This window comes from Ovis aries, chromosome 3 (genome assembly GCF_016772045.2).
Source record: "Ovis aries strain OAR_USU_Benz2616 breed Rambouillet chromosome 3, ARS-UI_Ramb_v3.0, whole genome shotgun sequence".
In the NCBI taxonomy this organism is placed as follows: Eukaryota; Metazoa; Chordata; class Mammalia; order Artiodactyla; family Bovidae; genus Ovis; species Ovis aries.
Genome location: NC_056056.1, coordinates 62,880,676 through 62,899,329, shown reverse-complemented (window position 1 = coordinate 62,899,329; position 18,654 = coordinate 62,880,676). Strand labels below are relative to the sequence as shown.

The 18,654-nt window shown below is 36.3% G+C and overlaps 1 protein-coding gene across 13 annotated transcripts in view; it reads left to right on the top strand.

Annotated features, from left to right (window-relative positions):
- The window catches only part of SANBR (SANT and BTB domain regulator of CSR), a 59,468-nt gene extending 41,102 nt beyond the window's left edge, over positions 1 to 18,366 (top strand). For 6 of the 13 annotated variants that reach the window (XM_042246112.2, XM_012170768.5, XM_012170735.5 and 3 more), the window contains 9 exons: positions 257 to 289; positions 1,749 to 1,848; positions 7,978 to 8,069; positions 8,950 to 8,967; positions 9,400 to 9,428; positions 9,507 to 9,580; positions 10,070 to 10,158; positions 14,450 to 14,541; positions 15,537 to 18,366. In XM_042246112.2, the coding sequence (XP_042102046.1) occupies positions 257 to 289; positions 1,749 to 1,848; positions 7,978 to 8,069; positions 8,950 to 8,967; positions 9,400 to 9,428; positions 9,507 to 9,580; positions 10,070 to 10,158; positions 14,450 to 14,541; positions 15,537 to 15,573 (564 nt within the window). In that variant the 3' untranslated portion in view covers positions 15,574 to 18,366. Of the gene's footprint in view, positions 1 to 256; positions 290 to 1,748; positions 1,849 to 7,977; positions 8,070 to 8,949; positions 8,968 to 9,399; positions 9,429 to 9,506; positions 9,581 to 10,069; positions 10,159 to 10,928; positions 14,542 to 15,536 lie in introns of those variants that run through there. The other 7 variants (XM_060412140.1, XM_027966797.3, XM_004007283.6 and 4 more) reach the window with 4 other exon arrangements.
- Positions 18,367 to 18,654: the final 288 nt, after the last annotated feature.

The following is an 18,654-nucleotide window of genomic DNA, read 5'->3' as shown; positions in this document are numbered from 1 at the left end:
TGTGATTTATTTGTCCTTTAGAAATTACACTAGGAAATGTTGATTTTTTTTCTTTTTTTTATAGACATGCACATCTTTCTCTAGGCAGGGAATATAAAAAATTGTATTATATCATTTTTAGATGAGATATTTCACCCTAGAAGGGAGCCATACTTGTAACTTTCTCTAACTCTTCTATGATATCCACATGAAAATAAGGAGCTGCAATCTTAAGTAGATGCATATGTATTAATTTCTTATTTGGCTTTTTTTATAGTTCTTATCACTGAAAAACTGGACTCTGCAGCTGGTAAGTGAGAAGTGAGCAACTATATTTCACTTTCATAAATCTTTTTCCCTACATCAAAGTTTAGTTTAATAGAATCTTATAAGTATCTTATTTTATAGTGAAGCGAGTAAAGTAAAAGTCGCTCAGTCGTGTCTGACTCTTTGTGACCCCATGGACTATACAGTCCATGGAATTTTCTAGGCCAGAATACTGGAGTGGATAGCCTTTCCCTTCTCCAGGGGATCTTCCCAACCCATGGATCAAATCCAGGACTCCCGCATTACAGGCAGGCTGTTTACCAACTGAGCTATTGTAGAAAACCCTTATTTTATAGGTGTTAGTTAAATGTATAGCATCCTTTTCAGCATCTATAATTTCACATTTACTAAAAATATTATTGGCTTCCCTCATAGCTCAGTTGGTAAAGAATACACCTGCAATGCAGGAGACCCCAGTTTGATTCCTGGGTTGGGAAGATATGCTGGAGAAGGGATAGGCTACCCATTCCGGTATTCTTGGGCTTCCCTTGTGGCTTAGCTGGTAAAGAATCCGCCTGCAGTGCGGGAGACCTGGGTTCGATCCCTGGGTTGGGAAGATCCCCTGGAGAAGGGAAAGGCTACCCGCTCCACTGTTCTGGCCTGGATAATTCCATGGACTGTAAAACATGTATACTCCATTATCTGGCTGCATAACCCATAAGTTTTCTTAAAGGACTTCTTAAAAAAGTCACTTGGAAGTCACATTTAGAATATTGAACAAAACAACAAATCAGTTAAGTTCCATTTATTTGGTTGATTGATTGACTTACTGTTTTTTCTTGCCTGTTTGCCGTTACTATGCCATCTGCCACCAGTATTCATAAGAATGGAATAGAAATTTGTATCAGTGATAACAGACAGGAGGGTGGTTGGATGCATGAAACTGATGTGGATATGTTTAATCCAGGACCACATTCACCCAGAGAATGTGCACATGTACTTATTTGTTGTTTAGTTGCTAAGTCATGTCTGACTCTTTTTCAACCTCATGGACTGTAGCCCACCAGGCTCCTCTGTCCATGGGATTTCCCAGGCAAGAATACTGGGGTGGGTTGCCATTTCTTTCCCCATTGCTTGTTTATGAGACTACATTAATATTGACAATTATTGTATTTTAACTTAATTTTAATTATCAAGGAAAATATTTTCAGTTGAGAAATAGGGTTGCAGTTCAGCAAATACTAAGTACCTATAATGTGCCCATCACTCTGCTAGAACCTATGAAAATAGTAAATTTTCTAAATATTTAATATAAAGTTATCCTGTCTTAAATGTAGAAATTCTTAGATCTATTTCCCAAATGTTGTGCTAGACAGTGGTCATTTTATCAGTTTTTGTTTGGCTTATTCATCCAGAATAAGTAGATAAATGTGTTTGGAAGAATTCATTGGTGATGTGATAAGATAAAATTTTAATATGGTATGTTTTGTCTTTTATTTTAGAAACAACAGTCATTATTTTCAGAAGAAGAAGAATATACCACTGGGTCCGAGGTCACTGAAGATGAAGTTGGAGATGAAGAAGAAGTATCCAAGAAACAAAGTATGGATTTCTAAGTTGAAACTCATCTCAGTTTTATGAGGAGGCTCTCATCTCAGTTTTATGAGGAGGCTATATCCTGAAGGATTTAATGCAAGGGATGAGTTCTTCATCAAGATTCTCTAACCCTGACACTAACACAGAACACTCATAAAGTTATTTTTAAAAAGTGTGGTATACTAAGAAATAATCCTCCGAGTTTTCATTTCAGGTATAACTTAATGGGTTTCTCAAAATATGTGACTACATCAGTATACCTGAGATGATTTGAAATGACACTCAAATGAAGCATTAAATAATAGTCATCAAAGTATGATTTTTTTTAACAATTAAAAAACATTATTTTATACAACTGTAAATTGAACTTGTATCAAAAATTTTTAACTCATTAAAGTTAAAATGAGAGAATTAGCAGAGAAAAGTTAGGGTTAGGATTAGGCATTTGACAACGCAGGTATTTATAGGCATTTTAAAAAAAGAATGTTGAAAAAAAGATTGCAAATTAGATACAAAACTGATTAATGTTCTACAGGGCAGTAAATCCATAATCTTTGGGGTTATCTTTCCTGTTAGAAATAATTTGCATTTCTGTTAGACATAAAAATTTGCATGGTAACATGAAACTTCACAGCACCTAGGCTTTCATCAATAGACATTTTTCTCTTTATATATTGCTATATTTCACTTGCTTGTATGTACTTTGTTAAAGATTTTTTATTAGTGCTCATGAGGGATATTTGCCTGTAGTTTTTTTATGATGTCATCTCCAAATTTTGTTATCAGGTTAATACTGACCTCATAAAATGAGTGGGAAAATGTTCACTACCCTTTTCTGAAAGAATTTGTGTAGTATTTGTATTCTTTGGCCCTAAAATGTACGATAAAATTTAGCAGTGAAGTCATTTGGGCCTGGAGTCTTCTTTATAGGAAGGTTTTTAACTATGAATTCAGTGTCTTTTATTAATACAGTGCTATTCAAGTTTTCTATTTCTTCTTAAATCTGTTTCGACAACTTCTTTCAAGGAATATGTCCATTTTATCCAAATTGTCATTGTCAGATTTATTAGCATGAGGTTGCTCATAGTATTTTCTTATCCTTTTCTATCTGAAGGATCTCTGGTGGTGTTCTTCTTTCATTCCTGGTATTGTTAATTTGTGTTTTATATTCCTTTTTTCTTGATCAGTTTAGCTACGGGTTTATTAGTTTTATTGATCTTTGCCAGGAACCAGCTTTTGATTTCGTAGACTTTCCCTGTAGTTTGTCTATTTTATATTTCATTGATTTTCAGTCTTATATTTACTGTTCCCTTCCTTGAACTTAATTTGGACTTAATTTCCCCTTTTTTCTAGCTTCTTAATGTGGAAACTTAAATCTAGTATAAGCATTTAAAACTATAAGACTCACTCTAAACACTGCTTTTTAAGTATTTCTCATAGATTTTGGTATATCTTGTTTTCATTTATATTTAGTACAAAGTATTTTCTAATTTCGCTCATGATTTTGTCTTTGACCCATGTATTGCTCAGTAATGTGTTTAATTTCCAAATATTTTCAGATTTTCTGAATACTTTTCAGTTGTAGATTTCTCATATAATTCCATTGTGATTGAAAAATGTACTCTCTGTGCTTTCATCTTCTAAGTTTTATTGATACATGTTCCAGATGTGCATGAAAACAATGTGAATTCTGCTCTTTTTGGTGGAGTAGTCTGTAAATGTAGAGTGAAGTCCATTTGATTTTCTAGTGCTCATTTTCTGACTTGTTCTATCAATTAGTAAGAGATTAGTATTGAAATCTCAAGCTATCATGTTAATTTATGTATTTTTCCTTTCAAGTCTATCAGCTTTTGCGTTATGTGTGGGTTAGAGCTTTGTAACTGGGCACATATACAATTATAGTGTATTGACTCTTTGATCATGATATAGTTTCCCAGGTGGCGCAGTGGTAAGAATCTGCCTGCCAGTGCAGGAGACTCAAGAGACATGGGTTCAATCCCTGGTTTGGGACGATCCCCTGGAGTAGGAAATGGCAACTGACTCCAGTATTCTTGACTGGAAAATTCCATAGAGAGAGGAGCCTGATGAACTACAGTCCATGGGGTCTCAAAGAGTCAAGACATGACTGAGCAGCAGGCATGGCATGGCATAGTATGTGTTTGAGCTTTGTAACTAGGCATATATACATTTATAGTGTACTGACTATTTTATCATGATGGAGCCCTCTTTATTTATAGTAGAACTGCTTATCTTAAAGTCTGTTTTGTTTAATTTTAACATAATCACTCTAGATTTGTTTTGTTTACCATTTTAATGACATATCTTTCTCCTATCCTTTTATTTTCAACAATATTTTAATTTGAAGTATGCATCTTATAGATAGCATATTATTGGAAATTGCTTTCTTGTCCAGTTTGACAATCTCTGCATTTTGACTGGACCATTTATTGTATTTATATTTAATATGTTTATTGATATGGTTGTGTTAGGTTTGCCATTTTGCTATTCATTTGCTAATTGGCTCAAATGTTTTGTTTCTGTGTTTCTCCTTTCCTGCTTTTTTTGTACTAAGAAAATAATTTTAGTATATTATTTAAATTATTAGCTTTTTAGTTATATTTCTTTGCATTTGATTGTTCTAAAGATTTCAACATGCCTTTTTAATCTGTCACAGTCTACTTAAAGGTAATATGAATTACTCCAGGTAAAATATTAACATAAGACCCTTTAGAGAAGGGAACAAAGAAAAATATATACCTTTAGTCCTTTATATTTACCAACGAGTTTATCATTTGTGTCTATATCTTTGTTACCATCTGATGTTATTTTCTTTCATTCATTCATTCATGAGTGAGTGAAAGTCTCTCAGTGTGTCCGACTCTTTGCGACCCCGTGGATTCTTAACCAACTGAGCGTGAAGGACTTCTTATTTCCTGTAGCGCAAGTATACTGCAAGTGTACTGGTGAATTCTCTTGCTTTTATTCACCTGAAAATGTCTTTATTTTGCTTTTGTTTTTGAAGTACAGGTTTCTCAATTTATAATTCTTGATTAACAACTTTTTTCTTTTAGCACTTTTTTTTAAATTTGGAAGATAATTGCTTTATAATGTTGTATTGGTTTCTGTCATACAGCAGCACTAATCAGCCATAACTGTATAACTATATATCTATATATTGCCTTCTTTCAGCACTTAAATATTTCAGTCTTCTGCCCTCCATTGTTTCTGAGAAGTTAGTCCTTGTGATAAAAATTTCCCCTGTTATGTATATAATGTATACTTTTAATCTTGCTGCTTTCGAGATTTATCTTTTTATTTTTGACTTTTAGAAGCTTGACTACAGTATGCCTAGATGTGATTTTCTTTGTGTTTATTTTATTTGGGACTTGTTGAACTTTTTGAATCTATAAATTGTTATCTTACAGTCATTATTTCTTTCAAGTATTTTTTGTGCCCCTTTGTCACATTTGTTTTCTGGGTCTCCAATGGCCTTTTGATACTGTTTCTGAGGCTCTGGGTCTTTTCTTCAGTCATGTCTCCCCCCGACTGGATAATTTCTAATCCTTGACTTCACATTCATGATTCATTTTTCTGCCATTTCAGATTTTCTTTTGAGCCTATCTGGTACATTTTTTAACTTTTTCAGTTCAGTTTTTCCTTTCAGCTCTAGAATTTACCCCCTGGTTCTTCTTTTATATTTTCTGTTTATGTGTTGAGATTCTCTCTACCATTTTTCCTTTGAACATGTTTGTAACAGTTGCTTTGGAATTATTGTCTCCCAGATCCAACATGCTGGCCTTCTCAATCAGTTTCTATCAACTGTTTCTTCTGAGTGGATCATACTTATTTTCTTTATCTCATGACTTTTGGGTGAAAACTAAATTCTGTAGATTATCTTTGTGCAACTCTGAAACCTTTTATTCTCCTAAGAATTGTTGGGATTTTTGTTCTCATAAGCAGTTAACCTGCCTAAGCCATGCTGCAAAATCCGTCTCCCTGCTGGTGTCTCTGCACAGGTGTTTTTGCCTGCTAACTGCTGCTGCTTTTGGCTGCCCTCACCTCAAAGGCCACACCAGCCTGTGTAGTTTAGTGAGCCTCTTCTGGTACTATGTCTTGGTTTCTCATAAAGTTCATGCGGAAGAAAGAAATCTGCTGTGGGTTGCTTCATGGTCACCAAAACTGTTGACTGAAAATATATATTCACATTCTGAAAGTAGAGAGCTATTTTATCTGGTGGGAATGTTTAGGACACTGAGCCCAAGACACAGCATCTCAGTAGCTCTGAGAAAACTGCTCCATGGAGGCAGGAGGATGTTAGGCTATATACAAGTTTGCAACAAATAGAGCAGGCAGTCTGAACATCAAGATCAGGTATCAGTGAAGGAACTGAGCATTCTGTGTATGAGAAGATGCAAGCCTCTGGACTCACTGAATTCATTTCTTTCCTGTGCACCTCAGCTATCTGGGGTCAATCCTGTTCCTTGTTCACCTTGCTTCTTGCATTCCCCCAGCTCCTCAGCAGTCACCATGGAGGGTGGCAGCATCTGCAGGATGACAGTTTGGGGAGTTTAGTGGTCAGCCAAGGAAAGAATTTACTGGGGGCTTACCTGCTTGGTGGTTTCCTTGCTTTGGAGTTCCCCCTAGATTCCTACTTGTTTTTCCAGTCCCAGGTCTGACCTGTGATAATTCAAGCCAGCAAGACTCTCAGAAGCTCAAGCTAAAAACAGTTTGGGGAAGTCATTCAAAGGCACAGGAAATGTGCCTCCTCTCACAGAGAGCAGTTCTGTCTTCCAGTGATCAACACCCCACCCTGGTTTCTGCTTGCCTTTTTAGATGAGCTTCCTAGGGTCTCCTGTGTACTTGCATAGTTTAACATTCAGCTCAGAATTTGGGCATAGTTTATGTTCACATTTTAGGCCTCAGATCTCTTTCTTGTTTTCAAAATTTTCCTCTTTGAATTCCTAGCACCTCTGTTGCTTTGAACTCTATCATTTTCTCCCTGCAACTCAAGGTTATAATTTTTCTCCCTGAGCTGAGGAGGGAGAAAGTGCCGTCAGATAAGGAAGCTTTTTTCACATGTAAACAGTGAACTTTCTCTCTTCCTTTGATTATTCTCCAGTATCTGCAGATGATTGTTTATACGATTTTTGTTCTGTTTTTATCATTATTGTGGGGGGAGGAATTGTCCACCCTTTCACACTGCTGTTATCATGTAGCCCACCCTATCATGGCTTTTAGCAATATAACACTTGTTAATCTCCCACATGAACAGAGAGACACATGTCAGGGGCCCAGGGCCAGCAGAAAAATAAATCTATCTAGATTCTAAATGTTGTTTTGTCTTTATTCTGTTATCTTCAAGATTGTCTTCTATGTAGCACATTTTATAGGCTTTTTATTTGGTAGTGATGAAGTTTCTTTTTTAAGATAGAGCAAAAACTGTAAAGATGGTGTGCAAATAATTGATAATTGGGAAACAGCAATCTAATGTATTATTATCAACCTTCCAACCTTGTTTTTAGAGAAATACTTCTTTCCCCTCCCTCTTTTTTTGCCTGTCTCCTTTCTCCACTAAACTGTCAGCCAAGAGTAAGGTCTGAATGTTCATTACAGGAATGCCCTCATTTTGAATACAGTTTGTCCCAGATCTGCTTCTTCCTAGGATCATTTATGTTCTACCTCCATTTTTACCCTCATAGCCCAACCTCCTGTGTGAACAAAGGCATTTTAAAGATTTTGTGTATGTGAACTCCTCTTTCCTCCCCTTCTCAATTTGTGATTTTTGGGGTTACAGTTATTTTTTATATTGAAAAATTTGGAATTAGGAGATGACTCCACTGTCACATTAGATTCAGGGAAATAAATATGTGTAATTTCCCCAACATTTTTCTACATTTAATTTCACTGGGACTTGGAATTCATTGCCCTCATTTTTTCCCTAAGATTTTCACCAAGTAGAAAGAAGAAAAGTCAATGAACCTCTGTAAAGGACTTTTAGTTTTGTTTCTCCACATATTTACTATTTATCTAAAGGTAATTTTTTAGTTTTTAAAAACAGTATTTTGTTTTTTCAGTGATTTTATTGTTTGGATGTGACAAGTGCATGGGCTGATAACACTGATGTTCTATTATCAGGGAAAAAGGAGAAGCCAAAGAAGTTCGCTAAACAACCAAAAAAGCAGATGTCTTCACCCTGTGGTCAGAAGAAAGAAAAGGCACTGGAGAGGGTAACTATAAATTATCTATTACTGTTCTAAAGTTTGTATTAAGAAATAAGCAGGAAAAATCTGAAAAAGAAGAGCTACGAGTACCACAGTGAAATGCTAGCAGTGTAAAGATGAGTAAAGAATCTCTGTAAAGACTGAGATTAAAGATCTCTAAGGTATATTGACACATGAAGAAAGGAAAGTGAAGTATAAGAAAGATAAATTAGTGGTTTTGGATTAGCATATACAAACTACTATATATAAAATAGACAACAAGATCCTATAGCGCAGAGGACTATATTCGATGTCTTATAATAAACTACAATGGAAAAGAATGTGAAAAAGAATATATATAAATATATATATATCATGGGCTTCCCTGGTAGCTCAGACAGTAAAGAATCTGCCTGCAATATGGGAGACCCAGGTTTGGTCCTTGGGTTGGGAAGATCCCCTAGAGAAGGGAATGGCTATCCACTCCAGAGTGTGTGTGTGAAAATATATATATATAAGCTGAATCACTTTATACCAGAAACTAACTCACCATTGCAAATAAACTATACTTTAAGAGAAGAAGAAAAAAGGAAAAGTACAGAGCAGTATGTATAGTGGTATATTATGCTACCATTTATGTAGAATAGATAAAGAAATACATATGAATTTTCTTATGTATCCGTAAAATAGCTATAGAAAGCTATTTCAGAAATTGATAAAATTGGTTGCCTCTAAGAAAGGGAACTGAATATCTAGGGGGAAGGACAGAAACTTCTTTACTGTGTGTCCTATTTATACTTCTTGAATTTTGAACCAATATTACTTATTCAAAAAATAAAACAGTTTTTAGAATTGATTATATTTTATGACCTTTTAAAATTATTCTTATTTCCTCATGCCTTCAAAGGAAGGAGTAAAAAGCCAGGTAGGAATAAGAGAACAGTGTAACTACTGTTGGCTAAAAGAGGAACTGTGGATTCTAAAAATGTGTGAAAAACTGGGGCAGAGACACATTCCACACAGTATATGTTGGATGGATTGCACATTCATCTCCATGTTAAGGACCACAGGCATAGAATGAGTGAATTCTAAAAGACTGCATTAGAGGTGGGGGGCTTCCAGGTCAGATAAATAAAACAGGTTCAAATTCTAGGTCTCTTTCCCTTTGGATAAGTTTCTTAACTCCTCTGAAACTGTTTTAATATAGAGATAATAATAGCATCTGTCTCACATGGTTGTTGCAAAACTTCAATGAAACAATGTACCCAATAAATAAAAACTCTTTTTTGTTATTACCTATAACGCTAATCAGTAAATATGTTCTAATTGGGCCTTAATGTTGTCTACTTTTTTTTAGTCAACTTCTAGAGATGTGTCTCCTTTCATGTGAGTATTATTCCTTAATCCAGTCAGATGTTCACTCTAAAAACATCAATGCTGATTTTTGTTTAATTTTTTCAATAGTGTGAGTATGCAGAAGAATAAGTGGGATACCACAAGATCCTTGAGATTCAACCAAGATGCACAAAGAGAAGATGGTAAGTAGTAGTATTTGGGTAATGTACAAATTGGCTATAAATAGCAATGATAGGAGTCTTTTATGAAGTATGCTGAATAGCTTTAAAGGTTCCAACTGGAATAAGGCCCCAAATTAGCACATTTCCTCAGGCACCAACCGGAGTTTCATTACTAGATAATAGATGTGATAATAGATAGATAATGTGTGGTTTCATGCATCCGTCGTTCTGAGGTCTCTCAGACTGACTTTCATCCACCGCTTCCACTTTCAAGAAAGCTGAATATGTCTTCAGCTGATTTACAGTCATCTTAAAAGCAGCCCAGTTATATATATATGAGCCATTTTGCTACTTGAAGCCTAAAGTCCTTCAAAGATAAATAGGTGTATGTGTCTACAAATAATATACAGTAGTGTTTTCATGGACTTTTAATAATTGCAGTCTTCTTTAAGAAATAAAAATTACTAAACATCCTCATAAAAGTAAGATTTATTAATTTTTACCTTTCAGATCAGCGGCGGATGTCTGAAATTACTGGGCACCTAATAAAGATGAGATTGGGAGATCTGGATCGAGTCAGGTCAAGGGAAGCCAAAGAAGTAAGAATTACCTACTCACGTATGGTGCTTGCTTAGTACTCTTTCCTACTTTATTTTCATCATAAGTATAAAGATGCTTTATGATTTTAAAAGAGTAAATTTTTAATATATTTTTATATTCTGTACCAGTTAGCCAGTTCATTCACATAAAAGTTTTTCACCACCTCTTATGGTCCATAGACCTGTGTAACACACATAGTAAAGTACACTGTCGCTAAAAGTATAGTATCCAGGAACAGATTAACTTCATTGTGAAAGGTGACCTCCTGGATTTGCTAATTTTATCAGCTCTGTATCAGTGCTTAGATGTTATCTTTAAAATAAGATGTTATCTTACTATAAAAATGATAACAAGAAATACCTGTACTCTTACTGAATTACATATTAGTTATAACATTATATATCATTGTTAGTATCAGTATTATATATTTACAGTCACTTTTGCCCCTAATGCTTTTATTGAAAAATTTGTTTCCCTACAAGAAGAAACAGGAAAAAAAATCTTTATCACCATGGGTTAGACAAATATTTCTTAGCTACAACACCAAAGGCATGATTCATAAAAGAAAAAAGTTGGATTTCATCAAAATTTAAAAATTTTTTTTGAAAGGCATTATTAAGAGAATGAAAAAGCAAACCATAAACTGTGAGAAAATAAACAGCCCAATAAAAAGAAGCAGGCAAAAAATTAACCATAGACTTCATGAGAGAAGGTAGCACAAGAAAAGATGGCAACATCATTAGTCATCTTTTTTTTTTTGTTTTTGCAGTCTTGTCCCACTCTTTTGTGACCCCCCCTGGACTGTAGTCCACCAGGCACCTCTGTGCATGGGATTTCCCAGGCAAGAATACTGGAGCAGAGGATTTCCTTCTCCAGAGGATCTTCCTGACCCAGGGATTGAATTTCTGTCTCCTGCAGTGCAGGCAGATTCTTTACTGCTGAGCCACCACCAGAAACGCCATTAGTCATTATTATTGTTGTTCAGTCACTAAGTCTTGTCCTACTCTTTGTGACCCCATGGAATGTAGCATACCAAGGCTGCTCTGTCCTCCACTATCTCCTGAAGTTTGCTCAGACTCTTGTCCATTGGATCAGCGATGCTAACTATCTTATCCTCTGCTGCCCACTTCTCCTCTTGCCGTCAGTCTTTTTCAGCATCAGAGTCTTCGCCAGTGAGTCAGCTCTTCACGTCACATGGCTACAGTATTGGAGCTTCAACATCAGTCCTTTCAATGAATATTCAGGGTTGATTTCCTCTAGGATTGACTGGTTCGATCTCCTTGCCGTCCAGGGGACTGTCAAAGAGTTTTCTCCAGCAACCGCAATTCGAAAGCATCTGTTCTTTGGTGCTCAGTCTTCTTTATGATCCAACCCTCATATCCATACATGACTACTGGGAAAACCATAGCCTTGACTATATGAACCTTTGTCAGCAGAGTGGTAGCTCTGCTTTTGAATATGCTGTCTAGATTTGGCTTAGTTTACCTTCCAGGGAGCAAGCGTCTTAATTTCATGGCTGCAGTCAAAATTTCACCATGAAATTTTGGAGTGTCCACAGTGATTTTGGAGTCCAAGAAGGTAAAATATGTCACTGCTTCTACTTTTTCTGCTTCTATTTGCCATGAAATGATGGGACCAAATGCCATGATCTTAGTTTTTTGATGTTGAGTTTCACTACCCCCCATCAAGAGGCTCTTCAGTTCCTCTTCACTTCCTGCCATTAAAGTGGTATCATCTGCATATCTGAGGATGTTGATATTTCTCCTAGCAGTCTTGATTCCAGCTTGTGATTCATCCAGCCCAGCATTTCACATGATATACTCTGTGTAAAAGTTAAGTAAGCAGGTTGACAGTATTTAGCCTTGATGTATTCCTTTCCCAGTGTTGAACCAGTCCATTGTTCCATGTCTGGTTCTAGCTGTTACTTCTTGACCCACATACAGTTTCTCAGGAGACAGATAAGGTGGTCCGGTATTCCCAGTTCCTTAAGAATTTTCCAGCTATTATGATCCACACAGTCAAAGGCTTTAGCATAGTCAATGAAGCAGAAGTAGACATTTTCTGGAATTCCCTTGCTTTTTCCGTGATCCAACAAATGTTGACAATTTGATCTGTTTCCTCTGCCTTTTATAAATCCAGCTGTACATCTGGAAGTTCTCAGTTCACATACCGTTGAAGCCTAGCTTGAAGGATTTTGAGCATTACCATGCTAGCATGTAAAATGAGTACAATTGTGCAGTAGTTTGAACATTCTTTGACATTGCCCTTTTTTTGGAATGGAATGAAAACTGACCTTTTCCAGTCTTGTGGCCACTGCTGAGTTTTCCAAATTTGCTGACATATTGAGTATAGTACTTTAACAGCGTCATCTTTTAGAATTTGAAATAGCTCAACTGGAATTCCATCACCTCCACTAGCTTAGTTTGTAGTGATGCTTCTTAAGGCCCACGTGACTTCATACTCCAGGATGTCTGGTTCTAGGTGAGTGATAACACCATGGTGGTTATCTGGGTCATTAAAACCTCTCCTGTATAGTTCTTCTGTATATTCTTGCCACCTCTTCTTCATCCCTTCTATTTCTGTTAGGTCCATGCCGTTTCTTTCCTTTATCTTGCCCATCCTTGCATAAAATGTTCCCTTGACATCTCCAGTTTTCTTAAAGAAATCTCTAGTCTTTCCCATTCTGTTGTTTTCCTCTTTCTTTGCATTGTTCATTGTAGAAGGCCTTCTTATCTCTCCCTGCTTTTTCTCTGGAACTCTGCATTCAGTTGGGTATATCTTTCCTTTTTTCCTTTGCCTTTCACTTCACTTCTTTATTAGTGAAGCCTCCGCAGATAGCCACTTTGCCTTCTTAGTCATTCAGTTCAGTTCAGTTCAGTCACTCAGTCGTGTCCGACTCTTTGCAACCCCATGAATCGCAGCACGCCAGGCCTCCCTGTCCATCACCAACTCCCGGAGTTCACTCAGACTCACGTCCATCAGGTCAGTGATGCCATCCAGCCATCTCATCCTCTGTCGTCCCCTTCTCCTCCTGCCCCCAGTCCCTCCCAGCATCAGAGTCTTTTCCAATAAGTCAAGTCTTCGCATGAAGTGGCCAAAGTATTGTAGTTTCAGCTTTAGCATCATTCCTTCCAAAGAAATCCCAGGGCTGATCTCCTTCAGAATGGACCAGTTGGATCTCCTTGCAGTCCAAGGGACTCTCAAGAGTCTTCTCCAACACCACAGTTCAAAAGCATCAATTCTTCAGTGCTCAGCTTTCTTCACAGTCCAGTTCTCACATCCATACATGGCCACTGGAAAAGCCATAGCCTTGACTAAACAGACTTTTGTTGGCAAAGTAATGTCTTTGCTTTTCAATATGCTATCTAGGTCATTAGGGAAACGTAAATTAATCCCTCAACAAGATACCACTATACACCTACTAAAATGTCTAAAGAAAAATTTTTTTAATATGCTAACAACGATATAGAGCAACTGGAACTGTCATATATAACTAGTAAGGATGCAAAAGGGAATGGCTACTTTGGACAACAGTTTGCTTGTTTCTTATATTGTTTAATGTTTACTCACCATACAGATCATTTCACACATCTTTACAGGGGCTTTATTTAGAATTGTTAAAAACTAGAAACAACCCAAATGTCCTTTACTTGATAAGTGAATTAAGACTGTGGTACGTATAAAAAAGAATGAGCTACTGATACATGCTGCAACATAGGTGAATCTCCTACACATTATGGTAAGTGAAAGAAGCCTTATTCAAAAGGCTGTAAGCTATATGATTCTGTATATATATAAGGTTCTGGAAAATGCAAAGGTATAGGGACATAAAACAGGTAAGTAGGGGAATTCCCTGGCGGTCCAGTGGTTAGGACTCTGTTCTTTCACTGCCAAGGGCGCAAGCTCTATCCTTGGTCAGGGAACTAAGATCCTGCAGACTACACAGACCAGCCAAGAAAAATAGCCCAAAAGTTGATGGTTGCCAGAATTTGTACTGTAAAGTCATCAAATCATTGGCCTTAAAAGGGGGCACTAGGGGATTTTCTTGGGGTGATGGAACTGGGTTATGTCTCCATTATAAGTGTTCACACAACTGTATGCATTTGTCAAAATTCAACTCAGGACAGTACACTAAATAGGGTGAATTTTAAAGTAAAATAGCACGTATAAATTATAACTCAGAGACAGTTTTTAATTTAAAAAATTAAAAAATTGCTTCTAAATTCAAAAGTAATGCTGTTTCAATTATTGGTTCCATACAGATAGTAACTTAATTTTGCTCCTTTACAGTTTGCAGGAGGTATTTATTCCAGGCTTGAAGCACAAATCAAGGCCTCAGTGCCAGTCAGTGCTCGGCAGAGCAGCTCGGAAAAAAACACAAGGTAAATCAGCAGAAGTGAATTCAGAATGCCAGCTTTGAAGTGATGATATATATTTTTTTTCTTAAGGGAAAAACCATATGAACACTAGAAGCACATAATTTGAGTTTGGTTTTATTTTGTTTGGAGATTAGATCAACAAGACATTAGTCAGAACGAGATTTTAACTTAAGAGTTAAGACTTTAAAAGGTCATGATGACAAAATTTAATGAAAGTATAGCTTTTTAAAATCAGTTTTCTGTTTATTGAGTCAGCTCGGTTCCGAGTCAACAACTGACAAATGTAAGCTGTAGTGCCACTGCAAACTAGCAGGATTTTTATGCTGTTTATTGATAACATATTACTACTTTATATAAATCATTGAAATTTTCTTATTTCTTGTTCTCTCTTTATAAAATCTAACTTGTGGGACTTCCCTGGAGGTTCAGTGGTTAAGACTCCATGCTTCCATTACAGGGGGCTGGTCCAGGAACTAAGATCCCTCATACTGTGCAATGGGGCCAAAGAAAAAGAATATCTAACTTGTATGTTCTGTGTCACTTTACAGCACAAAATTTTCTTTGAAAGATTAGCAGTTCCTGAAAATTGATCATTAATACTACAGATCCAAATGCCTTATCTGCAATTCTGAAATCCAGAAAACTCAGAAAGCCCAAAGTTTTTTTCATACATTTGTGGCAACTCAAACCTGATCTGAGCTACTGTGGTGCTATTTGTAGTTTTTATTTATCCTACTTAATATAAATGCTCATTTGTGTCAGTAAAGAAATACTCGTGTTTGGTTAAGGGGGACTACTACAGACTCATAATATTAAAAATTTAAAAATACCTGAATTCCAAAGTACATTTCACTCCAAGAATTTTTAAAGTGGATTATGGAGGTATATGAATTTTCATTAAATTTTGACAGTGTCAATCAGACTTAACCTAAAGCAGTGGCAACTTCTTATTGTTTTAGAAGCACCTCTTACGTTCTTTTCTGTTTAAAAAAATCTAGGTCTAAAAGTCGTCTTGGTCAAGGTCGTCCTATGTAAAGTATCTTAAAATATAAGAAGACAGAAGACATACCTCTGGACACTTGAAACTGCTTACTTGAAGATCTTCGGAATGATTACTTCTAAATGTTTTAAGTTATTTATTAAATATTCTTGCAAGCCACATAAATCTAGTGGTAAGGGAAATATATAAGTTAAGTCTTATGAAATTATAAATATGAAACTTCTTAAGTCTGATTTTCCTTTGGTGTTGAGAGAATTCATTCTTAAGTAGATTGATAAGGAATCTGGGGCCCCCAAGCAGGAAGGAGTCCAGGGCCCTCACAGAGGAGGAAGGGATCTGGGGCCCTCGAGAAGGAGAAAGGGGTCTGGAGCTCTCAAGGAGAAAAGGACAAACATTTTTTTTCTACATTAGTCACATAAAACATTTTTTCTTTAAGCCCAGGCTCAGATGGTAAAGCATTTGCCTGCAGTGTGGGAGACCTGGGTTTGATCCCTGGGTGGGGAAGATCCCCTGGAGAAGGAAATGGCAACCCACTCCAGTACTCTTGCCTGGAAAATTCCATGGACAGAGGAGCCTTGTTGGCTACAGTCCATGGGGTCGGCAAGGAGTCGGACATGACTGAGCGACTTCACTTCACTTAATGACTCAAGGGTATGTTTTTCCTTAAGCTCTGTACTAATGATTATGTATGGCTTAGATAGCAAAGCGTCTGTCTACAATGTGGGAGACCTGGGTTCGATCCCTGGGTCAGGGAGATCCCCTGGAGAAGGAAATGGCAATCCACTCCTGTCCTATTGCTTGGAAAATCCCATGGACAGAGGAGCCTGGTAGGCTGCAGTCCATGGGGTTACGAAGAGTTGGACGTGACTGAGCTACTTCACTTTAATGATTATGTAACAGCAATATGTCTTGCTCTAAGACATGTTTATCCTTCTTAATAAGAACCTTCTGACTAATCTCGTTATGATGTTTGTTGTGAGAGTGAGTCTGGTAAGACCTTTCTATTGTTAGCTGAATCTTGTTAATTTAAGATGTATGTTTTGGGAGTGGGTCTGATAAAAGTATATAAGGCCTTGATAAGACTATGGAGGGGGGACACTCTCCATCCCCTTTCTGATGTCTCTGTCAGAAGGTTTCTCTGTCCCTTTTTATACTTTAATAGAACTCTCCTACACAAAAGCTCTTGAGTGATCAAGCTTGGTCCCTAGTCCTGAAGCTGAAATCTTCAGAGATCACGAATCCAACATCATTCACCGTTAGCTATCAGTGTGATGCTAGGCTATGTAAAAAATTAGTATTCAGGAATTTACATAGTTAAGACTCCCAGGTATTTGTTATGCTTTATTTATTTGAAAGAGAAGAGGCCTAAACTCTCAAATAGCTAAGAGTTTTTTAAGATCTTAAAAAATTAGGGGAACACATCTAGCAGTGGTACCTTACATGTGCACTGATTACAGTGTGTCTTTGGGCTGTGAATCTGGTGATAGCATTGAGAACTGCCATTTATGCAACGAAATTTCCAGTGATGCTAATTTTATGCTTGCATGACTTTTAAGGAGTGACAGATCTTAAAACTGAATTACGTAAAGTTTTAACATGAAGTATTTCCTGTTTTGGGCAGAAGGCTTAATTTTTTTCAGTGTTATTCCAGAGAAATCACAATGTTAATCCAACTCTTTTTTCAGCTTTTAATATGTATTTATTGGTCTGGAATTAACTGATTATTACTTCTTTCTTCTGTGAAGCTAGTTAAAACAGCTGAATTTGTTAAAACAAATTTGGATTCTGAATTTGTTAAAGCAACTGTTGATAGTTTTAGGATAGTAAATCATTTCAGTTGTACAAGACACCCACTGTACAGTTCTCAGAGCACTAAAACTCAACCATAATTCTATAGCCATTCAAATAGCCCCTTAAAATGGTTATAATCAGTTATTACTTTAGAGAGTCTGGAAGGAAAGATTCCCAGATACACTTGATGGATGAAAAATCGAATTATTCAGGAAAAATCGGTTTTTCTAACCAAGCAGAAAGAGTGCTCAGGGAAAATTTGTTCCAAACCATAATCATATAACAATTATGTGTTTGGAAATTACTTATATGTAGGTCTCTAAAACACTTTAATTTGCATTGTTTTTATTTTTAGTCTTCATTTATCTTATAATTGAAATTTTCTTCAAATTATTGAGAAAACAGACTTGATCGTGTATGACAGAACAGCAATTTCTATTGAAATGTTGAAGTGTTATGTATTTTTAATGACTATTTTATTTGGTAAATAAAGCTAGATTTTATTTGATGTTACAGGCATAGCTTTGCCAAGATTTTTGAACTTCTGTTTGGAAATTTTGTTGCAGTCGACATATTTTTCACTGGTTTGATATTTTTGAAATAGTTTATACATTTTATTTGCAAAAGAAAATGTTTTATACTACATGATCTGTAAGACCTGTTAAATACCAGTCTTATTTACTGTATTCTGTGATCAAAAGGATTTAGGTTTGTATGTATTATATAGTGCTGTGACGGTCACAACTGAAAGAGGAAAATATCTCATTTGATTTTTAATTGATGGTAACAAGGCAGATTGGTTCTTCCCCAGGGGGACTGTACCACTGAATTGATTTTTACAAACAGAATTTATCAGAATTTTATTTTTTTCAGAATGTGCTTTAAATTTTGTGAATGTCTGTAGTTCATAACACAGGTAGCACAAATATTTTAATCAAACTCATAATAGCATTTGTTTTGCTAAATACTTTGAGGTTTTATCTTACATTAATTCTGAATTCACATTTATTTAATTGAAATAAACATTAATGACAAAAGTTGTTTGCAGAGTCCCTTGATCTGAATTATTCCATGTTCTCAAAAAGTTCAGATGGGCTCCAGATCATAGGTTTTCATGGAAGAAATGAATTTTGTACATTTCTCAGGTGGCTCAGAGATTAAAGTGTCTGCCTGCAATGGGGGATACCTGGGTTCAATCCCTGGGTCAGGAAGATCCCCTGGAAAAGGAAATGGCAACCCACTCCAGTATTCTTGCGGAGAATCCCATGGATGGAGGAGCCTGGTGGGTTACAGTCCACGGGGTCGCAAAGAGTCGGACACGACTG